Source organism: Tiliqua scincoides, chromosome 4 (genome assembly GCF_035046505.1).
Source record: "Tiliqua scincoides isolate rTilSci1 chromosome 4, rTilSci1.hap2, whole genome shotgun sequence".
NCBI classification, from domain to species: domain Eukaryota; kingdom Metazoa; phylum Chordata; class Lepidosauria; order Squamata; family Scincidae; genus Tiliqua; species Tiliqua scincoides.
Genome location: NC_089824.1, coordinates 145,437,283 through 145,464,264, shown reverse-complemented (window position 1 = coordinate 145,464,264; position 26,982 = coordinate 145,437,283). Strand labels below are relative to the sequence as shown.

The following is a 26,982-nucleotide window of genomic DNA, read 5'->3' as shown; positions in this document are numbered from 1 at the left end:
TGCATGGATTACCCCTGATCATCACACATACAGTAGCAGCAGCAACATGTACTTTAGAGGATGCATGATCACTCTCCCTATCAGAACCCAATCCGTTTTAAAAGCAAAACAGATTGAGCCATCTACATCTGGGTGAAGAACTAATAGATTTAAGTAATGATTTGATACGTATATTCTAAGCCAGTGTTTCTCAAACTGTGAATTTGTGAGCCACTAGGTGGGTCACAAGCCAATTTCAGGTGGGTTGCATAGGGCCTAGCTCAGCCGCCATTGAAAATACAGAGCTGAAAATACAGGGTACAGAGCTGCTGGGCAGGACGGGCTTCTGGTTGAAGAAAGGCATGGGGCTTTGTCCTGAATAGATGGGATACTGGAAAGGAGCGGACTGCTGGAGAAGGATCCAAGTCTGCATTCTGCTTTGACTTCTGAGCTGGAATGTTTGAACTCTGAGCTATGCAAAACAACAGTACAAGAGTGCTGTGCCATGGGACCTTTGATTGCAGCTTAGGTTTGAAGCCTAAATGGATGATGCCACTTCTGGACATGACATCACTTCCAGTGGGTCTTGACAAATAAGTCATTCTAAAAAGTAGGTCCTGGTTCATTAGAGAACCACTGTTCTAAGCAATGTAGAGAAGACCTAATCAGAACACACACACACACACACACACACAAACACAACATTCTACGGGAACACTTGAATGTGTAAATGTGCATCTCTTGCCTTGCTTTCTATCTACAAAGACAAATGATATGGAAAAGGCCAAACAGCAGAGAAAGATACAATCACAATATCTGCAGTTCTCAGATCTATTTGCAGGTGTTTTATTCTTCTACATAAATTCCTCACATGGTTCTTGCTATCACTAGAACTAACTGGCTGGTTTTCTGGAAGTTCCAGTAACATAATAATTTTTTTGTGTGCTTTTTTTTCCTTCTTCAAAAAGAAATATGCGGCAGCTGTTGGATGAGCCTCCCAATCATTATCTTCATAATTATAAAGAAGTGCTATTTGCAAAAAATGGACTAGGAAGTTTTGATTCACTTATTTGGAACTGTTCCAGTGTAAAGTGACAGATGCTTATGCTACACATAAAGGGAAGAACGGAGAGAGCAGACATCCCAGCCAGAACCAATCTAGGGTGATTTGTTAAAAAGTTACAAAATAGTAGTAATAACAATGATGATGATGCAGAAAGAAACTGATGATGATGCAATGATGATGATGCAGAAAGCAGAAACTACATGCACTGAAGGAGTTGAATGCTTGAGCAAGTCTTTGCTTTTTTCGTGCCACATCTTCGGACTCCAATGATGACAAAATAGGAATGCCCAATCCCAATGCATTCTGGGAAGAAAAGAAAAGAAAATTAGAGCACATTTCCATGCTTGTCTACTCAGAAGTAAGTCCTGTTGTCTTCAGTGTGTCTTACTCTTAAGAAAGTGTGCATAGGATTGCAGTCTTCTAGCCCAATCCAATTTCCAACGCCAATGCTGCCCCGAGGCATTACCTTGAGGAAGCCTCCATAACTGCCCCCCAACTGCAGGATGAAGTGCATGCCTTGTTAGAACAGCTGCATTGGCACTGGAAAGCTAGATAGGATTGGACCCAAAGTTGCACAGCTCTGACAAAATAAAATTTGCAATTTAAATAACATAAATGAAACAATTGATATTTTAGGGGCAAAAGCAAAAACCTTTTGTTGCTTAGAGCTGCCAAAGCAACTTTAGCATGAACCTCTCAAAGATTTATATGTTGTATTATCTTTGTTGTTTTTTTTAAAACATCTAAGCATTCTTCAAAATGCAAACCATTACAAATTTATCACAAAATATCCATAATTCAGGATTTAATTTACATTTTATCCTGGCAACTCCAACATAAGAAGCAGCAGTGCCAGGACTGAACTCCTTCTCACACTCTGCAGAGAACGCAAGATGGACAATTGGACTGACAAATAAGGAACTTTATAAGATAGCTATGTAGATTTTCAAATGGTGATGCTATATACTCCTGCTGTTTCATACCTGGTTCCCTAAAGCACAGAATCATGCTACGGCATGATAGATTGCTCTGACAGCTTTTAACACTGGAACCCAGTTCAGATAATCCAACAAATCATGGTTAACTGGAACATGGACAAATTAAGAGCCTCTGAATGCCCCCTACTCCCTTCTCAAACTAGAATATCAAAGTACAATTTCATCTTGGTTTCGTACCCTGGTTTGTTGAAATTGTTTAAACCACTGCTCTTGTCTGCTAGTTCAAACAATGATTTGCTGGATCATCTAATGCTGAGGTTCTCGAACTGGGGTATTGTGATTTCCCAGCCTCAGAGCCCAATCCTGAGCTCGACGCGCCAGCCTACTGCCGGTGCGCACTGTCACAAATATGCTGTAAGGCATGTTTGTGAGGCCTAACACTGGGCCAACGCCCGTGCTAGCCCAGCGCTGGTTGGTGCTGGGCTAGCGCCAGGCAGGCATCTGGCCTCCACCACTTGTAGACCACCGAGCCACGGTGAGGAAAGCAGGGATGGGGGCAGGCAGGCAGGCAGGTGTTCCGGTGAGGGGGGAGGCAGGCAGAGGGCGGAGAGGAGGCATGGCGGGGAGGTGGGAGGCTGGGAGAGAGCAGGGAGATGTGTTGGGGAGAGGGAGCGGGGAGAGAGAGAGGTGGGTCTGGTGGAGCTCCACTCCACCGAATCCAGAGTGTTCATGCGGGGCCTTACACGAACGCTTTTACCTCACCGCCAACCTTTTGGATGGCAGTGAATTGAGTCGCCCCATTACGGGGCTACTTCCCTTACCTGGGAGAAGGGGACGAAAGGTGTAGCCCGAGGTGCACAGGATGTGGCGGCAGCCGTTTGCGGTGCCACCAAAGCTGAGCACCATGGGAGCTCAGGATTGGGGTGCCCACCTCTAGCCCCTTAAGGGACAGACAGCAACACAATCCCAAGGATTGTGCTGCTGCTGAGTTTTCAATCACACTTTGGTGTGCTGCAAATGGTCTGCTGGTGTGTTGCAGGAGTTTGGGGGTGGATCATATATTAGTAGGGCCATTGGGGGATGTGAGCCCCAGGTCAGCAGTGTGCTATACTTTGACAATTGTAAAAAAAAACAAAAAACTGATGATGTGTCTTTCCAATTTTAGCACTTTCTCAGTGTACTGTGAGGTAAAAAGGTTGAAAATCACTGATCTACCATCTAATATTTTGCTGATATAAAGAATTTGGCTAAAGTTGTTGGACAATACATAAAAATGGTATTTATAATCTAGTCAATAGAGAATGTTCTACAGTAAGTCACAATTCTATTGAGCAACCTAAGCGAGTCTTGCCCTGTAAGATGGCTTGATGGAAAACCATCTCTGGAAGCCTTATTTAAGCTGCTCTGAGCTTTTCAGAAGACAGTACAAGTCAAAGAAATCAATAAATATAAACACACAAGCCAAAGTTAAACACTTTTCAAGTTCCACTCATTTTTTTTTTTTTTTTTTTGGAGCATTAAGTGTGTGCGTAATTCTGCTCCATTAAATCAAGGGCCTTAACATGCTTCACTTTGACATTAGCTATATCCTCTAGACCCAGAGCCAAAGAACTAAGGGCAGTTTCAAGAGCAGTAGTTGACGTGCCACAGGGATTTCTCATTGAAATGAAAAGTGGTCCAAACTCCACACTAGGCTAGCACAGGAGTTTGCAAGCATGCCTAAAGCAGCTTTTTGGATCCGGACCAAAGCACAAGCACACACTGACCTCCAGTCTCAGTGCTCGTCTTTTAGCTCTGGCATTCCAGCAGGTTCTAGGCTGAGAAGCGGTGCAGAGATTTCTTGCTGCTGCTCTCTTCCAGACTGCTGTGCACTCAGAGGAATGGCTTCTGTCCCCAGCAGGTTTTCCACTGGATAGTCTCCTGCTTCTGTTTTTAGGTTTCCTCTTCCGTCTTTTTCCTCCACGTGGATTTCTTTCCCTTGTTCTGCGCCTCTTTGATCAGCTTCCTCATCCTGGGCTGTCTTACTTTCTTTTGGTACCTCATCTGCAAGAAATGCTTCCCTCACGGGATTCTCATGAGATGACTTTTCTTCTGCTACACTTTCCACGTCACGATCTTCTTCCTTATCTTCCACTGCCACACTCAGCTGTGTTACATCTGTGATCAGCTGCTGTATTCCTATTAAAAGAGCTTCCTCCACAACTTGCAGAGGTACTACTCCTTCTATCATCTGTTCTTCTGTGCCTGTTTCCTTCTTCTTCTCTTTCTCAGCAGTCACCTCTTCTTTCTTCATCTGCAAGTCAATTGATGTTTTCCCTACTGCTGTATCTTCAGATGGTTTTTCTACTTTGTCTTGGATGGTTGGTTCATTCATCATACTCTTCTCTTGGGTCAATCCTTCTCCTTCTAATGCTACTTCTTGGGCTGATGATTCAGATATTTGTTCTGCCTCTGCTACCTTCACTCCTAAGTTGTTGACTACATTTTCCCTCCCCATTATAGTCACCTCAGAAATAATTTCACCCTCTGGTTCTATGTCCACAGACACTACATCTACCTCTGTCCCTGAATCTTCAACCTCCACCTCTCCTTTAACTGCCACCTCTCCTTCTGCCTCTTGAACGTCCACCTCCCCTTTAACAGTTACATTTCCTACTGCCTCTTCAGCCTCCACCTCCCCTTTAACAGCCACCTCTCTTTCTGTCTCTTCAGCCTCCACCTCCCCTTTAACCGTCACCAATCTTTCTGCCTCTTCAGCCTCCACCTCCGCTTTAACCACCACCACCCTTTCTGTCTCCTCACCATCCACCTCCCCTTTAACCATCACCTCTCTTTCTGTCTCTTCAGCCTCCACCTCCCCTTTAACAGTTACTTTTCCTACTGCCTCTTCAGCATCTACCTCCCCTTTAACAGCCACCTCTCTTTCTGCCTCTTCAGCCTCCACCTCCCCTTTAACAGCCACCTCTCTTTCTGCCTCTTCAGCCTCCACCTCCCCTTTAACCATCACCTCTCTTTCTGTCTCTTCAGCCTCCACCTCCCCTTTAACAGCCACCTCTCTTTCTGCCTCTTCAGCCTCCACTTCCCCTTTAACAGCCACCTCTCTTTCTGCCTCTTCAGCCTCCACCTCCCCTTTAACTGTCACCTCTCTTTCTGCCTCTTCAGCCTCCACCTCCCCTTTAACCACCACCACTCTTTCTGTCGTTTCATCATCCACCTCCCCTTTAACCGTCACCTCTTTTTCTGTCTCTTCAGCCTCCACCTCCCCTTTAACAGTCATCACTCTTTCTGCCTTGTCAGCATCGACCTCCCTTTTACCCACTTTGCTTTTTTCTGTCTCTGCCTCCACCTTTCTTTCTGCCTCTGCCCTCCTTGCTGTTTCTTCAGCCACCAATGCAATAGCTTCAGGGACGGTTTTAATTGCTTCTTCTGCAGAAAGTGCTTGTTTCTCAATTACCACCTTCCTTTCGGGAACTGTCTCTTCAGCTGTTGTCATCTCTTCTGCACCTCCAAAGTCTTCTTCCACAGCTTGCACTAGCCTGTCTTCCTCCTGTGCTCTTTCTCTGGTCTTCACCGTGGCTTTGATTGTTGCCTCTCCTCCAGTAATTAGCTTGTATGATGACTCCGCTTCCTCAATCATTACTTTTTCTCCCTGGTGGTCTTTCTTATTTTCTTCTTCCAATGCTGAAATGCTCCCTTCAGTTTCCCAGTCCAATGAGGGCTCTTCCACCCAAGAGTCAACTTTCTCTTGTTCTGAATCTTCTTCTGTGTCTATATTCTTTGTCTCACCTGCTTCTGGAAATGTTTGTTCTAGTTTTTCCTCACACATGAGTGGAACTTTCTGGACTATCTTTTCCACTCCAGATGGAAGTTCTCCTTTGAAACTGTTCCCACCATCTATTAATTCTTCTGAAGCATTTGCTTTTTCATCAATGGAGATAATTTCTGCTTCTTCTTTTGATCTGAAGACTATGGGATCTACTTCCATGCCAGAAGTATTCTTCAGATCTGTGTTGAAATATTTTTCCTCCTCTTTGGGCTCACCTTCCTCTGTGGTTTCATTTTCCATGACATTAACTTTTTCTACTGCTTCTGCTTCGTGTTCTCTTCCTTTTGGTGACTGACTTCTTTCAGATTCTTCTTCCACAGTTGTCAGTGTCTCCTCCACAGAGTCCCTTTGCACAAATGTAGTCCCCAGAGCCGCATCTGCTTCAACTATTACATTCACAACCTCTATTACCTCATGTGCTTCTTCCACCACAATCTCGTTTTCCACTAATTCTCTAGTCCCCACAATTTCTGCTGCCTCGACTGCGTCTTCCTTTCCTTCAGATATCTTCTCAATAAACAATGGCTCTTCAGTGAAATTTGGGTTCTCTACTTGCTCCCTCTGTAGCTTGGACCCATACAATATATCATCTCCCTGAGAGATTTCATCTGTTGATGCTGTTCCTCCCAGCTCTTTGACTTCATCCTCCCCTTTCATTTCCTCCTCAGAATCAGATAACTTTTCTTTCTCGAAGTTGTCCATTTCCAGGTCCAATTCTTCTTCTGTGGCTGCCTCCAGTTCTATCACAAGGTCTTTCTTCACCTTCTGTTCTGCTACAATTGTTACTACATTTTTGGCTGGAAATTCTTCTTCCAGAGCTGCTTCTTTGGAACCTTCTTCATCTACAACCTCCACTTTCTCCAATGCTCTGTCCTTGCCCACCATCTGTCTCTCTTGTTCCTCTTGCTCTACAACTTTATGTGATTTGTGCTTCATCAGGTCTTCGTCAGCCAAGGAAATTCCATCTGGCACTATTGAAATAAAAACAGCATGAGTTGGAATTGTAATAACTATTATCAGTGTTACGGTTGTCCTGTTTATCACCCTCCTTTGTAGGGTGTCTTTGTTCAGTCATTTGACAAGAGCTTCATTGGACAGTGCACTTGGTTCACCACTGTACTCCACTAGTGACTAGATTATGTGGGTTAATATGTGAGATACTGATCTGTGGAAGATTATACTCATGGCAGGATGCTAGACGCTAAACCATGTAATGATGTAATTCTGTACATCAACACAGAATAATGCATGAGAACCTTGTTCTAATGTGGCCATATTTGCTTATGTTCAAATGTATATTTTATATTTCTTTTTAAATAAATCATTGAGAGCAGCTAGAAGCATACTTCTTTTGGCAGGGTGCTCTACTGCCTTGGTGCCACCACAGAAAAGGCCCTGTCCCTTTTACCCACCTACCATATCTAAGATGGCAAGGGGACACAGAGTATGTCCTCAACAGGTGGTCTCATTATGGGTGAAGACAATTCTTCAGCTACTCTAAGTATTTACTCAGATACTTCTTTAAGATTCATAGTTGAATGCAGGTTGAATGCATCCATCAGTCTATGTCCACTGGAGTGGGAGGCTCCATACAGCATTCATCCCTTCTCAAAGGGAAGGATGGGCCCACCAATATTTCTTGTACAGCTTATAGATGATGCAATAAGGCTCCTGTGCAATGATATCTGCGGTGCAGGTGAGGTCCCCAATGTATTGTTTCCAACCATATGATAAAACAAACTCTGTAGCTGTGTGCAATTAATCATTAGATATGCATTATATGATTCTATGTGGCTGTGGGGCTATGTGAAAAGTGAGATATAAACTGAAAACTAAAGATCAAATAAGGAAGTCAAAATGTCTCTTGGCCCTGATCCAGTGGACGTTAGTAATGTTCAGGTGTGATCAATACTAGTGCAACTTAAAATTATTTGGGACTGACTTGCCCCATTGATTTCAAGTGCAACTAAGAGCCCAATCCTATCAAACTTTCCAGCACTTAAACAGCTGCAATGCAGCCCTGAAGTAACAGGGAAAAAGAAATATTCCCTTACCTTGAGGACACTTCCATGACTGCCTAGGATTCAGTGCATCCCTGTTGGCATGGCTGCATCGGGGAAGGAAAGTTGGATAGGATTGGGTCCTAACTCTCTATGAACTGGATCCTTCAGTTGGAACGACTCTATAAGCATTCATGCTGTGGTGTATACTATTAATTATGTTCAAGAATTTGTGCTCTAAAAGCCCTCTGAAGACTTTTCTTCAAAAACAAAACCAGAAATTATATTGGAATCTATAAGAAAGGGTTGTTGTGACATGTATGTTTGCATAATTTAAATACCGTGCAACAAAAATTGTAGATGCTGAAGTGCTGATAGCTTCTATCCATGCCTTTATGTGTGACATTCAATGCAATCAAACCAGACAAACCTTGGAAATAAAAAAAGCTGCATTTGAGGGGAACAGAGCTGACAAAAGTGGTGATAATTCAGTCAGAAGAACAAGGGAGAAGGAGCATTACAGAGAAAAGCACCACTTGCCTGGCGACAAAATTGCTTACAGGAGCAGTAAAATTTGTGCAGTATTGTACAAAGGGGGGAAAAAAGCACTGAAGCCTTTGCGCTTCACCTTCATGTTAGCCTAGCAAGAGACAGCCTATCTGCCAAGATTTTACAAAAAGATTTTGGTAGTTAAATGGCCCAATCCTATTCAGCTGCCGGCGTGACATCCCCCATATCCTAAGCTCATCCTGGCGGCACCATGCAGATAGTGTGATGACGGCGCATCAAGGGCCAATTGCCAAGCCTATCTTGGCAAAGCATCACTGGTGCAGTCATTCCTAGTAACGCTCCCTATGTCCACAGAAACACTGCCACAGCCTGTGATCCCTGGAACAGTGTATCAGTGTATCATCACGGCGACATCAGTGCATCATTGTTGTGAAACTGATGTGTCACCACAGTGATATCAGTGCATTAGCAGTGTGATGTCTATGTGTCATTGCATTGATCCATGGTACAAATTTCCTCTTTTACACCCCTCTCACGGGCCCTGCCCAGGGTTCAAGTCCCCTCATTCCACTCACACAAACACACATATACAAGGAATACATTTCTGAGCAGAGTAGAGCAAGGGGAGAAAGATAGTTCCCTTGGAAGAGGGCAGCCCTGTGAAACAAACAAGTATTTCTATGGCAAGGGTTTGAATTTGTGTGTGGACGTCCACCAGCTGGACGTACCAGGCAGAAGGAGCCTTTATGCCAGGGCAGGGACTGGTACAAGTCACAAGGAAAGCCTCAATAGCACTCAACCAATGCAGGGAGCTGGTGGGTTCACTGCACATAGATACAGACCGGGACTTGCCCCCACCAGCAAGGCACTCACTTTTTGAATGACTGGCCAGAAACACCCATGACAGGGACAAAAGAGGGGAACGTATGTCTAGAACTCACACCAGCTATTCCATAAAACTGCCCTCTAACCACCAGCCCCAGCAGTAGGTAGGCAAAGAGGCCCTTATTTGGGATTTAGCAGCATGCACCACATAAAATGAGCCCTGTGGGATCAGGCTAAGATCCCATCTTCCTGTTTCTCACAGTAGCCCACCAGATGCCTCTGGGAACACACAAGACAACATGGTACCTGTATCCTGTTTCCACTCCCTTGCATCTGGCATTCAGATATAGCCTACCTCTAAAACTCAGAGACATACACACCTGGCCTGGAGGCTGAAGAACATGGACCTAGAAGAAGGACCACTGCATGGGCCAATCATTGAACAGCATGTGACACAGGATGCCTATGTACCTACTACAGCAGCCCAACGAGCTAACCACACACCCCCCATAACTGCTGGCCCTGGTTACTGCTATGCTACCCTTACTATTCCCTTGCTACTGCTTGCCATATAACACAGTAGCAGAGAATAGGGGGCTCATGATCACCGAGGAGCATCCTATCCTTGGAGCCCAAGAAGTCACAGAGATACTAAGGGCCCACTGTACCCCATAGGGCTGGAACTACTGCCATTTTACATGCTGAACTAGAAATATCTGGAAAATCTAGTGCAAGTCAGTATTTGATATAACATTTTTGAAGTAGTAGTTTACAAACTGTGTTTTCAAGAAACCTGAGGTGCCTTAGATATTTATTCAACTTCCACAAAATCAGCTTTCTTGCCACTTCTCAGTGGAAGTGCCAGGTTCTGCAAGCAAAACTGCAACAGTCCTCCCATGTGGCCTCTGCCCATCCTCTAATAGGGCATTGGGCACTGCCACTGATATTAAGGTTTCAGAGCCTGGCCTGGCCAGTTGTCCCTCTTCTGAGGCACATGAACCATCAACCAGTGCCCAACCTGGCCAATCTCTGATGTCACCCTTCCATCTTCTCTGTATGTAATGCCACAGGAAAGTTTGGGGTGTGTTTTGGTAGATGTAAAATAGTGAACTCCAAAAGGCCCAGTCAGTATGCTGCATAAAAGTGTCAGCGGGAACAATCCTATCCAACATTCCAGCACTGATGCAGCCCTGAGGTAAGTGAATAAACATTCCCTTACCTTGAGGAGGCCTCCGTGACTGCCCCACAACCACCCCGTTGGCACGGCTGCATCAGAGCTGGAAAGTTGGATAGGATTGGGCCCTGAGTGCCTGAACACATTCTAAAATTCTCTGCAAAGTACAGAAGCTCTGTGGCACATGAGTGAGTGTGGAAAGCGTTCCCAAAAGGTAAGACACGTAAAAGCCATCACAATTGTACCTAAGGAAAAAAGCAAAGAAAAGGAGTATGAAATCAGAAGATTAAAGGTCAAGCATCTTTCCAATGGGTAGTGACATTTAAAGCAGGTCCCACACTTTATCAGGTGACCTTACCTTCATGTTTATCTTGAGTAGCAGTGACGTCTTCCTCCTCATCCTCCGTACTGGAATCACTAGGTTCAGGCTCAGAACTCAAAAGGGGATCATTCTCAAAGGCCTCAGCTATTTTTTCTTTGACCGATTTGCAATCTTCAAAACAGTAGCACAACAATCATAAAACAAGGAGCAGTAAAAGAGAGACATTGGGAAAATATATATATCAGCGTACAACAACTTTCCTAGCAGTTAAGAGAACCAATTAAAATCCAGCCACCCTGACCGGCAAGGAAACACATACGTAACACAAAAAGCAATCCATTCTTAATAAATGAAAACCATGCAGCAGAATCTTCACCATGCAAAACACAAAAATCAGCCACAAAAGAACCCACAAGCCATAAGGTGACCTTGTTCAGAAATATTTTTAATTTGAAAGCACCAAAATAATTAGACAGTAGCAAAGCTGTTATTCTTCTACAGATAAACTCTGGGCCTTTTTGAATACTAAGCTTCCAAGCACAATTCAGATGATTCTGTCAATTCCCTAAACAAGTTAAATAGCTTGCAAGCTTCCCCTCATCTTGATGCACAGGCAGAAACAAATGTAAATTCCTATGTATCAACACAGGAATATTTCATACCCCTAAATGCATGAGAAATTATGTCTACAATTTTTGTTATATTTTCTCCATATTATTATTGGGTCCATGACATGGTTTAAAGTTGTGCTAATGTTTTCATTGTAACCTCCATGCTTAAATAATAAGGTTATTTACATTTTACTGGTTCTTTACTGAATATGTAATATTAATATTGCTTTCCTGTCAGCTTTTAACTAGTTCTCCCAAACCAAAAACTGAAGATTTTTCTTCTTCTGTCCAAAACTGCATGTAAAAAAAGAAATCAAACGTTTCTGCCTCAGTATAGACACTTCATCACTGTATTTCAGAGCTGAGTTGATTCCAAAACTAGTCATGCTCCAATTAATTATCTAACAAGGTTAAACTTTTATTCCTGAATCTGCAACATAGATGAAATTGATAAATCACTGCAGTGAGGGGTGGACTCAAAGCTGTGACAAAATCCTTAGCAAACTGGAACCAATCCATCTCTATGTCATGCACAGTACATTGCGTGCAACTAGTGGCCCACATGGAGATCCAGATTGCATCAAAACATCTGTTCAGCCATTTCAATAGAACCCAAATGGACTCTTAGATTAGATGCTCATCCAGATGAGCATCTCACCCATATCAGCTGTGTATGTGGCTTCTGTGGGTGAATTCAGTAAGGTACTGGATTCTAGTACCTCACCAGAAAAAAAAATTCCAGCTGAACAAGCTAAATGTCTTACCAGTAAAGCCCCTAAGAAATTCTCTCTCTCTCTCTCTCTCTCTCTCATTTTGTTTAATGCTACTGACTTCCCCAAAGAACAGATCTTAAGAACTGCTCAATGGGTTGCTCCTTCCAGACATTCTTAGACTTCCAGACCACCAACCTTCTCTATATAATCCCCAAATGCCAAGTTGGAGGTCATGAAGTCTTACCATACTTCATTGAATTTAAAGAGTCATCATGCTATACTCTGTCTTTCAGAAACGTTCATTAGCTACGCTTATGATTGTGAAACATTTCTGTGTCAAATTGTGTTTTCCCCTCAAATATGCCATGACGTACCCGATTACCCAAGCAAACACTAGACTGCAAAGCTATTTATCTTTTTTTAAAGAATAAAATTTCAGCAATTATCCTATATTTCACTGGCTTCTACTGAAACAGCAGAGTTGGAAGATACTCTATGCTAAACACTTTGTTAATTCAAATCCAGAACCATCAAATCACTGTTTAATTACTGCATTTGGAAATCTGAGCTAAACAGAAATGATGACACCCTTTTGCTCTAAAATCTGTGGCAGGCCATTAACTCAACCCCCATGATTACTCCATGCTTCCATTTTGTATTAGAGCACTTAATCCACCATGTGTACTTGTTAAGCGGTTAATAACTTCATTCTTCAACAGTACTTAAATATTCATCTCATCTAACAGTCTAATTGGGAAGTTGCTCACATCAAGAATCCAGCATATGGATGAAGGGAAAGATTTCAAACAACTAAACACCTATAAATAATTCAACATAATCATCCAGAACTGTATTTTTTCAATTTTCCTCCATGTTATACACACAACAAATTGCAAGGCAATGAAAAGCAATCCAGCACACTTGCATACGAATTCCAATTTTTATAAACATTCAGCACATGCCAAACTATTCCATCCAAGGCAAAGCAATGAGAATCAAACCATTGACATACATGAACACCAACCAAGAACATAGATATTTCACCCCTGGGAAAAATACATACAAAAGTATAAATCAGAAATCAGAGCATGATATAAATCAGAAATATGGGCATGACTTATGGCTCTCCTTCACATCTACATCACCACAGACAGCACACTGATTAATATGAATTGATTCACTTTTAGGATGATTTCACCATGATCAAAATTTTACAATATATGCATTACAATTTTGCTTTCATCTTAAGGGACTTGATCTAGGAAAAAGAGTTGTTTGAGGAAATATTGGATATTTTATTATCCATAGATCCAAAACATACACTAATTTTGATAAAATGAAAACTAAGAAATTTGTCCATCCTCTCACAATGAAAAAAATCAAGAAACACAAACTTTATCTAGTGTTTCACTATTCACTTCCTCAGCTGATAAAAGCATACAAAGACGCGTTTTAGGTGTTGTCATGTATCTGAGCCTAGAAGAACTATATACTAATCAACCTGGTTTGATACAATCATTCTTCAACAGTTCCCTACGTTTTTAATAGTCTCTCCAACTTGGATTTTAGAGTTGATCCCTATCAAGTCTGGGCATATTGCTTGCTCCAGGATCCGGTTGTCTCTGATCCCATCTCAGAAAGAAATAAATTCAGCTGTCACTAAATGTCCCACAAACAGTAGTGATGGAGACAAGCGAAAGGCTCGCCAAAGCCTTACAACTTAAATTGCATACAGCACCATGACAAGATTTGGAATGGCAAGAGAGCATGAACATTTCAGGACACATCGCCGCGGATTATTTGGCACAGACGGCAAAGCAGAAACACATCATTCTAGTATATTATACTGTTAGGAAGGATCAAGCAATTGTAGTTCACACGCCAGGTCCAAACACCACTTGGAAATGCAGCATTCGCATAAGAACAAAGGACCACACACTTGTATGCAACGGACACATCACTGTCCAGACCGCAGACCATACTCACCACCTTCTCTCTCATCTTCTGAAGACTCCTTGCTTTTGGCTTCTGCTTCTAGAGTCTCATCATTCCTGACTTCCCTTGTGTCTACTGACCCTACAAGTTTGAGTTTCTCACTGACCGTAGTCATGCCATGAAGGGTCGTCTCCGTTCTTTTTTTATGACCTGGCACATTTTTGGCTTCTGTGTCGTCTGCTTCACTCACTTCTTCCTCTTCCTCCACATCTGTTTCTTGACCTTCCTCTCTTTGAGTCTCTGTGACTTCATTTTCATAGTCCGAATTGACGTCAGTGTTGTCTTTTTCATCATCTTGCTTTTGGGCATTGCCTTCAGAATCGTTGTCACTGCTATACAGTGTGCTGCTAGGGGAGAGGGAAGGCACACGTTTCCTATCTACAAAGAAAAAATACAGTATTAATGTTTAACAGCCTTGCATTCAGTTCTTGCAATCATTTGTTTTCCAGGATGTGTAAAGAAACCTAGAACTAAGTGTGAGATGAGCCTTCCTTCAAATAATTGCCAGGAGAAGATCAGAGTCTTGCTGCTCAGTAATAAAGCACCATGTTGTGCTTGTATAACTTGCCCAGTTTCAACCCTCATTATCTATTATTAAAAAGATTTCTAGATAGTAAGCACAGACCACCCCCTTAGCTAAGGACAGACAGAACTAAGGCTGATGGATTATTGGTATCACCCACCTGATAAAGACACCTCTAATATCCTTCTACCAGTCTCATTACAAAAGTCAGACCCTTCCATACTTTGTTTCAAGTGATAGAATTTGCTACTTGTATCTGAGGCAGAAAGAGAGAAAGGAAAAAGCAGCGACACTTTGGGAAAGGCGTTTGCTGTCGTTTCCCATTGAGCCCTTCATTCTTGATCTTAAATATCAGACCTTCTGCTTGAAATGAGAATGTGCTGTTTTGGGGCTATTTGTGGGTTGTGATGGGATAAGAGTTCCATACACACACTAACAAGTCTCAGATTAGAGTTGGAAAGATTTCCCATAGCAGATAAGAATTTATCTGGGCTTATATAACACAGAAGTTGTGGTTGCAATCCTTTACATATTTACCTGACAGTAAGTCCTATTGAATTCAGTGGGACTTACTTCTGAGTAGACATGCATAGTATTGCACTGTATATTTATCACTATATATCAGTTACATCCAATACTGCCTAGTGTGCATGGAAGCGCACTCCTTCTTGTGCAAGGCAGGCCTGGCAATCTCACCCTCCCTTCTCACATTGCAGCTCCCCACGCAACTCATCCCACGCAACTCATCCCTACTCAATGCCCATCCCAAAGTACGTATTCCTCAGGAACAATTGGGAAGGGGCCACAGGGGACTGTAGTGGGATAGGAAAGCAGGAAAGCCCCACTGCATAAGTAGAATCTCGCTCTCACAACATAGGATCCAAGCTCACATATTTATTACTAAATTTAAAAAGTATTTCACTATATAGTAAAACATAAAACCAGGTCAGTGATATCTCAGAAGACTTTTCCCACATAGCCTTTTCCTAAATTGCCACCCAATTCCTAAGATTTTGGCTGAGTTCAAGAGAGAAAATCCATTGGAAATCTGTGATAGCTAAAATTAAAATCAATACTACAACATATTTCATTGTGCCTTCTACTTCTGAAGATCAGTAGTTCTAATTTCTGCTAATATTTTAAATTATTCTGTCCATCTGTACTGTTCTGAATATTCTGCAGGGCTTCTGAATTTTTGTAAACCAAAATGTTGAATAAAATATATTTTTCCCTGAGCTAAAAAAATGTATGATTTAAACTCAATATTTCACTCTTCTCGCACAAAGTATTTTACAATTCCTGGTTTGTTCATACCACAGTAAGAGTGTTGGTATAATCCTCATTTTCCTGATGGGAAAGCAAAACTAAAAGGACTAAAAGGTCCATAGTCAGTCATCACACCAGCCATTCAATAAACCAACAAGAGTGGAATTAGGTAAAAGCATTGTAGATCCAAATACAGCACTCCAACAAATGGACATTCCCTGCTATAATTTTTCTTAGATATTACAATGCCCCACTATAGTACATGACTACCATAATGATAGTAGGTTTTGCTGTTTTGTTTTGCTTTAAATCCAGGATCATGAAGGTTCTTGGAGATCAGTTTAGCAAGAACGTAGATAGGGATCCCGTTAAAGTGTGACACTCTCCAAGTTCATTTTCCACAGCTTAATCTTCTTTTATCACACCTTTCAGGATGCATTTGCACATCATATAACGTACATGGTGGGTTGTATCCAAAGAACTGCATGGCTAGTTTCACATCCGCAAGGCAGATTTCAAATTGAGTACCTTGCACAGGTTCCCCCCCCCCCCCAACCCTGGCAGAGTTTTGTTGAAATAAAGGAAAATCTGCAAAACAGTTTTCGATATGGCATGGAGTTGTGCCCCTCAAAAGGAAGACGTCAACAATTCTACTGAGCATCCCCAAGCCCACAAGAATATCTATATAGCTCTCTGGATCCAACCCAGTAATTGTAATCATGTGATAAATCTGACTGCATGGAACTGCTACCATTCGGGTTGGAGCACACAGCCAGCACGGGAAGGCCACTTTCAAATTCTTCCCAGTGGAGCCATTTTCATATGGCCCATCATTTCACTGTGGAAGATTGCAGTGGAGTTTGGGAATTTTTTCCCCCCAGGTTATTCCAGTTCTCACAAAGTTCTGACATGGCATGAAGAAAATCCCTAGTCCACGTGGCATGATAATGATGATGATAACCTGTGAATAAATTACTACATGGAGACAGTTGCTATAGGGAATAATTGTAAAAGTCCTCTATGTTGCAGTTCCTCTATGCCAGCAGTTCTCAAACTCCCAGGGAGTTTGAGGACCACAGTAAGTCCTTGCAAGGGAGTGGGGAAGGCAGTAGGGGTGGGGGGAAGGCAGCGACATGATCCCCAGGATCGTGTTGCTAAGCTGGCTGCCGGGACTGGCATTTACTTACCAGTCCCTGCAGCAGCATCCTGGGGGTGCGGGGAACCCTGCACAAGCATCTCCAGGGCTCCCCAGCCTCCAGAAAGTGAAAGTGGAGCAATTGCTGCCTCCCCCCTACACCACCCCTTAAAAGGAGGCAGAGGTCAGGGCCCTGAGGCTGAGGCATCACAACGCCCCAGTTTGAGAAGCCCTGTTTTATGCAAACCATCCTTAAAATAACACAAATCACTACCTTGGAAAATTGTAACAAAATGGAAGCCAAGCTGAGAGATAATATTTAATAGTGATAGCAGCTAGTCATTGGTGCCCCCGGTAGTATCACCATGAGAAATCACCTTCCATTTCAAAGCCTCTTTAGTTGTTAGAAATTATGAGAAAGCATGAGTGACTTGTGCTTCCTTTCCTATCTCTCATTTGCAGTTCTCATGGGAAGAGTAAAGTATGAGTAAGCCCTTCTGCTCCAAAAGAGAACTACATGTTCTAATCATCCATCAGTACACTGCAGATCACAGGAGGGGGTAGGAATCTGTGCGTCTTTCCTTCCTAACATGAAAGTGATGATAGAAGGAGTTTGAGTCATTCGTGCCTTGTTCGCCATTGTTCCCAAAGAATGTGTGAAGCCACCTTCGACTGGATTGGACATGAAACTTCAAAAGTGTAAAAATGCTATGAGACTTTAGAGTAACTCAGCTCATTAAAAAATATTATGACACTTTTTGAGCATATAAACAGATTCCTTCAGAAAATAGCTGTTTGCCTCCGCAAAATTGTCTACGCCGCTTTCCAGCTAATGAGTCATTCTGATTTATTCTCAGGACTATAGTCAACAAGGGTTTGCAAACAGTAGTTCAAGCTTTCTGACCAGATCCTTATGTATGCCTCCCTAAAAATGCTGCTGGGGGAGGGGGGAGGACTATGGCTTCTTATCTGAGAGGCATCCATATCTGAAGATTTTCCACCTTCAACTTCTATAATTTGTTGAATCTGTAAGCTATTAAAGAAAGAAGGGCACAGATATGACTGAATCATTGCCCCATTATATTTACAATCATCATCTGAATTTAAGTTTTCAGTAGAGCTATATCAATAACAACAACATCATCATCAATATCTCACCAATTCATTGGTTCTCCCGCTACCCCACAGAGCAGGTAGGCCAGCAGGAGAGGCAGGAAGGGGTGAAGGAAGGGTGCAACTGGGTGGGGAGGTGGCATAGGGGTTGGGCAGGCTATGGGTGGATTGAGCAATAATGATGCACACCAGATTCTATCCATTCTAGCAAGCAGCCCCCCTGCTCTCCTCGGACTTGTGCTGGTGAAATCACTATCACAGGTCCAAGAAGACCCTCTGCAGAGTGGAAGGTTTACACAGGGGTAAAGGAATTTGAAACCCATTTTCCTCCTGAAGATTTCTAATCCTTTCCCTCCCCACTGTATACAATGGGCCCATTTTTGGCATGGCTGCACCAGCGGCAGGGACTGAATAGGATTGGGTTGGTAGATTTTGATTAGCTAGAAACTGGAGCTATCATCTAGATGTAGCACAGATGAATACATTTCTGCAGACTTCTACTAAGGAATATAAGAAATTTATTCAAAATGCAGCTCTCCAATTTTTTTCCTGAGGATTGAAACAAAGAAAAATGTTTATTTAAAGCTAATTATATAGAAAATATCACATAATGTCGAACAACACACCTGAGAACTGACAGAAGCTTGTTTCATTACTCACAGTAAACTGGACAACAAAGTCAGAATCCAATTAATTCTCACCAAAAGCAGCTGGACCGCTTAAAGAGGTTTAAGCAGCTATGTGACACACTTCAAGCCAAGGGAAATAAAAAAATGTCCTAACTTAAGGGTCTGAGTATGCATCACTCAAAATAATTGATCTAGGTGCCTTATTACCATACTTTTAGAACAATGTTGTGCCAACAGAAAGAAATACCTGACAGATCTCTACATTTTTTCATGTATTCAGTGATGTGTTTACAAGTGGGATAAAATCAGAAAGCACATCAGAATTGAGAGCAAAGTCAGCGTAACAGACAATCAGAGAGGTAGTTCACAGTCACACGCTATTCACAAATGCTGCTTAAACTAAGCACAAACCAACAATTTCTGGTAGGATAAAGAATCAGAAGAGGGATAGCAAATAAGCAAACAGAACTCAGAGATTTATTAATTTAATTGTAAATGAATTTGTCTTTGATTAAACTACTTTTAATTAGCTGGAACAGATTGTTTGGAGGTTGTATTTGTTTATGTTTTCCCATTAAGAGTGAGGTCAAGAATCATTGACCTTATCTGGATTTGGTTTTATGACTTCACTGCCTACCAAACCTAATTGGCTAAGTGATGACATCATGTCATCACATTGCCTACATAATCTCTAATTGGCTGAGATCACCTTAGGAAAAAGCCCCCTTTAAAAAAACTGCATGGAAGCTGAAGATCAGGAAGAGAACAGGTAAAAACAAGTGGTAAACAGCACCTGAAAAAGTAAGCAGAGGGTATCCTGAAATATTTTCACTCTTCCAAAACCCCTTCTTTTTCCATACCAAAATATTCAGCATACAAATTCAGTGCAGCTTTGTTTACTGAAGACAAACATTCCAATCCTAATTCCCATATGATGAGGCAGCGGCACCAGCATGGACTACACTACATCACGAAGAGGAGTTCTGGCTGCTGGAGGTCTATTTGGGTACGCTCCAGCATGTAAGCTCTAGAGCTTACCAGCAGCCTCAGTGGGTCTACTCAGACCTGTGCCAGCAATATTGTTGGCACAAGTCTGAATTGATCTGTGCAGGCAGATCAAGCCCAGAAAGGAGATTAGGATATGGTGCACGGGGGGGGGGGGGCGCTAATTCCACCCCCTTCCTGGGCCTGATCTGCCTACACCCACCCTCATCTCCTCCCTGTTCCACCCCCTCAAAACTGGAAACAGCTCCCAAAACTGAAAACAGCCTGCTGTACGCGCAGCCTCCAATCTCTAGCTCCTAACTAGGAACTTCCACTCCTACTATGGTTTTGACGAATTGTATTTCAAGAAGTATTTTATATAGCATCTATAAATTATATGCTGTACTAAAATTTTTATAGTATAGTAGAAGAAGTACACTATGAAAGAGGTCTCTGTTGTTTCCAACGTACAGATGAACTGAGGAACGGGGAATATTTCAAGGCGCTCACTGTGTCCATGGGAAAGCACTGAGTTTCACTGGGTGGCAGAGCCTGCTGAATGACAAGTAGTCTCCCTTGAAACGGCAGACAATTATAAGTGGTTTCACCTTAGTTATTGAACTAGATGAGAAAACAAAGCAAGCTATGGCTGATGCCCAGGTTGATGAAAACTGTAATTAGTGAGGTGATAGTGAATGGTAACCCAATACGACTGGTCATCTTATTTCATTCAACAGCCTCGGGTTGCAAAATACACACATTTCCTAACCAGTCTTGCATGCTATTAATAAAACACTTCAATAAAGACTGTCACGCCTATCCAATTAGCATGATCATTCCACTTAAGTAATATCTCATTGGGATTTCTACGCTGAATGGATCAATTACTATCCCACAAAATGGGTCAGGATTTGCAGTTAAATTGTGGCTTATCTGAAATTTGTTCATCTGTAAAACTGCATTATTTAACTCCCTGCTGGGAGCGAGTAAAGGGGCAAATCTACTCAGCTTCCATTTAAATCTACAATTAAAACAAAACATTTTTTTTTAAATTGCCTAATGAATGACATGCTTGAATAATGTTAAATGGTAGTAGGAGCATGGCATGCAAGAGCAACCAAGCATTTTCTCATACAAAGAAAAAAAACAGTCCAAATAACTTTTTTACTGGCCTCATCAGTTATGTACACAGAAGCCCAGCTTGTTCTGTGCCTTAATATAATTAACTGAACACATGTAATCACTTTAATACAGAAAAAAGCCAAATTAACCCAATGCACAAGTGTGTTACAGGCACTGCTGTGGTGATATGTGATAAGAGGCAAACAGTCCAATCCTATTCTACTCCATTTAGTTCAATGGGACTTACTTCTAGGTATGTATGCATAGGATTGCAGCCAAAGCCTTTCTTCTTGTTTACTATTAAAGACTCCTATAACTGCAGTAGAACTTCTTCCCATGTTATATTTCATTGGGTTATATTCAAATATCCAACTTGTGCAAGGGGAAAAGCACTTCTACATGCACAAATCACCACACCCTTCTGCTTATTCCTCTTCGCATTGCAGTCTCCTGTGTCCCATAACACACAATCCTTAAGGGTCACCTAATGTTCAAGAATAGATTTCAGGAACAGTGCAGGGCCCTGCCGTAGAAACAAATGTCAGGAAAGTTACATACATGGACATAACCCCTGATTAACAGTCAGAAGCCAGGATGGTGTAGTGGTTCCGGTGTTGGACTTAGATCTGGAAGTTCCAGGATCAAGATTCCTGCTCAGACACAAAACTTCCGGGATAGTGACCTTGGGCCAGTCACTATCTCTCAGCCTCACCTTCCTCACAGGATTGTTGCAAGGACAAAGAAGGGAAGGAACCATGTACACCATCCTGAGATCTGTGGAGAAAGGGTGTTATAAAACTGTGAAAATTAAAATAACCAACTTTCAAAACTACTAGGGCTTATCGTCCAGTCACTCCTTCTCTGCTATGTGTGCCTTTCTAAACTTCTCTCATTATGAACTTACTCAATTTTCTTTCTCATTGCGTACATGCTATGAACACCCTGTTTTAGGAGCCATCAATGGCCCTCAGTCATGAGGGAGGAAACAGGCTAACTGCTTTGCATGTTGGGAGTGCATTCTTGCTTGCTTAAGTCTTAGTGTATAAATTCTTCCCCTGGAAAATGGCCTTCAAACTCTTCCAGTTTAAAAGGAGAAAAAAAAAGTTGAAAATGTCCCTTTTGATAATATAGCTCTCCATTACATTAGATTCCAAAGATCCACACAAATTACAAGAAAAAAAATTCTAACTACATTTATGCTACACTGTCAGCATGAAACTCTTCATTGTTTCCTAGACACTGGATAAGCCATTTGTGTAAACAAAACCACACTATACAGTACTCCCCTCAGTAGAACAAAATGACACAAGTGACAAACAAAGGATTTGATTGCGAGCAAGTAAATTATGTAACACAAACCATAGAACTGGAAGAAACCAAGGGATTGCCTAGATAAGCTCTTGCCACAAAGTGGGACTATCAATCAACCATCAAACCCAGCCTGCATCATCCTGGCCAAAGTGTGCCCCAAGCAGAGATCAGCTGCATCATCTGGATCAGAGCATGCCCCAAGCAGAGAGCACCTGCACTGAAGAAAAGTGCCTGCATAGGAAACAGCTCTATAGGACCAAGCAAGTCAGAGACAGAGCATCCTCAGAGTTATTAGCCAGTGTGATTGGAGGGAAAATGCCTTCTCCAAATACTAATGTGGCAGTTTGTTAGGCCCAGATCATACCTGTCATGCTCAGATAAGACTGAGCATGCACAAAACCCATACACAAATTTAGAAGACACAGTTTCAGACTAAGCAACATCCTGTGGCTACAAGTCTGAGAAGCAAGATCAGATTTTTGAAAAAGAAAATAGAATTGTTTCTGCAAACAATTAACAAAGCATAAAGCTGATTATCCTTCGTGCTTGCCAACTACTTAAAAATCCGGATTTCCTCTTGATCACAGCAATGATTTCTCCAGGCAAACCAACTGCAAACCTGGTTTCACTCCCTGAGTTTGCCGTCGGCTTCTGTGCTTCCTATAATAAGACTGGATCTTTCTTGCAGCTGCAGCCATTTCCCAATCAGCTGCTTTACCTTTGCCTATTTCACACAGAAAAGACAAACATAAAAGCAGGGTTTACGTTTGGCTGGAGAAAAGAGCTCTCCTCTTTGGCCTATGGAAATGAGAGGCATTTCAATAGGGAGATTTTAGGGTGGCAGTACAAGGGAGAATGCCTGCTGCAGCCTGACAAGCAACAGTTGCATAAGTTATGTCCATATCAAGAAGGAACAGCAGGATGGGAAGCAAACAGGAAGAAATCAGCTTTGTGCTGATGAAAAGCCAAAGCGCTGGCAACTTGTGCTGTTCTGCAAGCGTGCCCAGCTTTGGATCCCTTCCAGCATTTGTATTAATAAATGGGAAATGAGATACATGCTTCCCACTAGATTATTTATGAAGGTGTTGTGGTCCAGAACGCAGAAAGGAAATAATTATCTCCATCAGTTATGCTGACTGGGGAGGACAGAGGTTACTGACAATGTTATTTATGCCCCTGAAAATAATTCCACGGCATTTTAATCTCCGTGCAGTAATAATTATCTGGGGTTCATCACTCTGAGCTTGTGTCCCCTGTTTAGAACCCAAAAGGCACAGGATGGCATGTCCGTCACCTTGAGGATGGGAGCATGTCATCCTTAGACTGATGCGGAGACAGGCTAAAACCTCCAACCAGGTATCTGTGTACTGCAAGTTCTGTTCAACAGGGAGCAAAAAGAGATGGCAGAAGACCCCCTAATATTCCTGCTACTGATTCTCATTTATATTGTACTCTTAGAGAGGACTTCACAATGCAAAAGTGACACCTACTGGCTGTCATATACAATGTCCTTTTTCATACAAAGAGTCCTTTCCATTGTTCCCTCTAACACTATGTAGTGCCAATTCACAATCAGTTGGCCATTTCTCCTTCCAGTCTCATGAACAGCTTACTCGAACACAAAGTGGGAACTCATTGAAGATGACAAAAGGGTGCAGCTCACACTAGTAGTTTACTACAGAAGTGGGAATGTGTTAGGGCATCCAGAGGCTATTTTTACTAGAGCCTGGGAAACTACTATAGTGAAATGGCAGCTTTGGAAAGGAGGAACATGTTGCAAAATGGCTGCATGGAAAGACAGAGCTAGCCACAAACTTGCAGCTCATACAGTCACGTGTGCACAATGTTTTTGGTTGTTTTGGCACTCATATATGCACATACAAAACTAGTTGTTCACTCTGCTCAGTTTTCCAGCTGTGCTTCAAACAAGACTGAGCTAGAATTTTAACCTGTGTCCCTTGGAGCTAGTAAGGACAAATTTTTTTAAAAAAGAGCCCAGAGGCGGGGAGAGGCCAAAAGGTTTGGGAGTGACTTTAGAACCCTATTGGAGCTACAACCAGTGCTTGAATGATGTTCTGCCTGCCCTGAACTACTGCTCATATTGCTGGTCTAAAAAGATATGATGCTGCCCACTGTAATGTGTAAATTGGTCCTCATTTTGCAGAGCATGGACCATCACAGGCAGCTTCAGCAAATACTACAAGCAAATACTGCCAGCTCCATAAGCTTGTGAGTTGGGCAGTTGTGTTTGTTTGTATTGGCTCAAAAGGATTTTGCATAAAAGAACTGTGTGACCTCAACTGATATAAATACAGGATTTCTCAGTACATATGTTGTGATGCTAGCCATGAGACCTTATCCTGATTTCACAGTTAGCACTCAAATGAGGGGTCAGAAGCATTGTTCAAACAGGTCTTTTAACTATGGATAATAGTTACCAGGTACTGTCCAAAATAAGTAGGACATAATAGAAATATATTGCCTACTGAGAAGAGTGAGGTGCAAAGACAATCATGAGTCTGTACTCTTGTCTCCCTGCATCTCAATTTAGGGGCAAGAAAAGTCCAGAAATCGATTCCACTCTGCATAGGTTGGGAGCATCCATAACCAAAAGTACATGATCATGAATGTATTCTGAAACAAAGTTTTAACATCAAGTTCTTCAACCAACATCATGATTTCTGTTCATGTTTGTAAGGCTGAGTCCAAACAGAGGCTGAAAGATCATCAAAGGGAATAGACCACAAGAGCTGATTTACTTCCTATTTCTCTCTCATTGATGCTGCAAGACACTCTCAGATATTAGCTGAGGGACAAAATAGGTCCCTCTTTTAGGTATCAAACCAGAAATGTTTAGGAAGCAACTCAAGAGAACTTTTTGCTGAGTGGCACATTCCGCATCAATTTGGCAATCTAATGGGTACTTAAACATGAACCACAAAGTAGATACCTCATTACAGAGCATATGTAACAAGTTAAACATGCATAACGCCATCGTTTTAATGCCTTTTTAAGGAAAACAACTAACCTTGTTTATCCTCCTCTGAGTCACTCTCCGAATATCCATCACTTTCATCTCGTTCGCTGTCAGAGGCCTGCAAAGCTTTCTGTGATGAGTTTTCACTCTCCTTTTCATGGTCTAAATTATCTTTTACATCATCTGAGGGTGACTTTGACATTCCATTCATTTGATCATCAACCTGTCCTTCTTCATTAACTTTCTCATCTGATTTCTCTTCATCTGCTTCAAAATCTTCATCATATGCTGAAATAAAAGGACAACTGTACCGTGAGATAGAAAAGGGAATGCATACCACTTGAAATTCTCATTAACACCAAAGAGGTTAAGTCCATTAGCCTTTGTTCTCCTTTGCACTGAAGCCTCCTTAAAAAGAAAAAAATCAACAACAATAAAGTTAACATGTTGATCCATTAACTGAACTGTACAATTATCCAATACTCTAAAAAAATTATCCTTTCTATTCCTATAAAGAAAGTCAGACAAAATACCAGCTCTGATGCAATCAATTTCCTTGCACATTAAGAACTTCAGAATTTTTTGTATGAAGGAACAGGCTATTAGAATTATTATATATCATTCTAAATTCACATGAACTTTGCAAGAATAAGGACTGGTTTGTCCATGAGGTTGACTGAGGCAGTTGCCTCAGGAAGCGAATTGGCAAGTGACACCTGCCTCTGTCAGCCCACATTGCTCTTTCTTCTCCTCCCACCAATGTATTAAAAAAGAACCCAGTGGAGAGAATAGTGAGCTAGAATGCCTCTGACACTCTAGCCCACTACACTTGTCTCCACTGCCTCGTGCCACTCCCCTGTTCCTGTTCTAATCCAGGGAGTAAGAAGAGCAACAATAGCGGTCATGTCACCAGAAATGCAGCATTTGGCAAGCTCTTCAGGCATTGGGATGGCCCTGGCAAGAATGATTTGTGTGCAGGAACCAAGATAAATCTGATGTTCTGCTCACTAAATTCCATTTCATTCATCAAAGGAGGTTTTTTAGGTGTTTATCTAAGATTTGAAAGTGTGCACTTTCAAAATGCAGTGTATGAATGAGACAATATGATTGGAGACACATGTGGCATACAGATACAGTCTTCTGAGAGCCAGCAACTCCCTGCTGAGTTTGCTGGAAAAACCAGGTTTGCTGAATGTATTGCATAATTTGCTTTGTGAGCATCATTCTGAAGTACTCAGATTTCATTGTGAACTGACCCTGAGAAATGGAACCGGTTCAAAATGTGGGGATAATGGTGGTCGTCTACTGGGAGATCTGGTAGATAAGAGGTGGTGCTAATCTCTTTTCCACCACTTGCAAATTCTCCAGTAACAGTACCCTCCAAATACCTCATCCACAATACAACTGACAAACATGTGTTTGTAAAGTATACATCACCAAAGGTAATGTGTAGTTCTTCTATCCCAAAATGCATAGGGAGTTGTACAGATATGTCATAGAAATGATACAGCCTCACTTGACAATCACTAGAGACTCCATCCTCCCAGAGGACAAAACTTACATAGATGTAATACTAGTTGAGACACAAACTGTTGCACAAGCTGTTGCTTGAAGACACACGTGGCATACAGATACATCATGTCAGGATGAGAAGGAGTATATAATTATTTCAAACAAAGGAGGTTAGCACCGTGAGACTTTAGATCAGGGGTGTCAAACTCATGTCATACAGAGGGCCGAAAAGCATTCATGATGCCTGCTAAGGGCCGGAGGTGATGTCATTACACAGGAAGTGATGTCATTAAACAGGTCAAAACCAGAAATAAACACTCTGTTCTCGTGTAGGAACTCATTAGCTGCTAAGGACAGGAGAGAAAATACACAAATCTTGATCATATCTCAAGATATGGGAGAGCCCAATTATCATGTGGGCCACCCTTTCAGCAGTGTCACCTAAGCATTG

The 26,982-nt window shown here is 42.0% G+C and overlaps 1 protein-coding gene across 5 annotated transcripts in view; it reads right to left on the bottom strand.

The window, feature by feature from the left end:
- Positions 1 to 809: 809 nt before the first annotated feature.
- Positions 810 to 26,982, bottom strand: part of ERICH3 (glutamate rich 3) — a 67,047-nt gene continuing 40,874 nt past the window's right edge. For 4 of the 5 annotated variants that reach the window (XM_066625055.1, XM_066625058.1, XM_066625056.1 and 1 more), the window contains 5 exons: positions 25,071 to 25,307; positions 13,951 to 14,337; positions 10,677 to 10,811; positions 3,750 to 6,780; positions 810 to 1,348 (listed from right to left, as the gene is read on the bottom strand). In XM_066625055.1, the coding sequence (XP_066481152.1) occupies positions 3,758 to 6,780; positions 10,677 to 10,811; positions 13,951 to 14,337; positions 25,071 to 25,307 (3,782 nt within the window). In that variant the 3' untranslated portion in view covers positions 810 to 1,348; positions 3,750 to 3,757. The remainder of the gene's footprint in view (positions 1,349 to 3,749; positions 6,781 to 10,676; positions 10,812 to 13,950; positions 14,338 to 25,070; positions 25,308 to 26,982) is intronic. The other variant, XM_066625057.1, reaches the window with a different exon arrangement.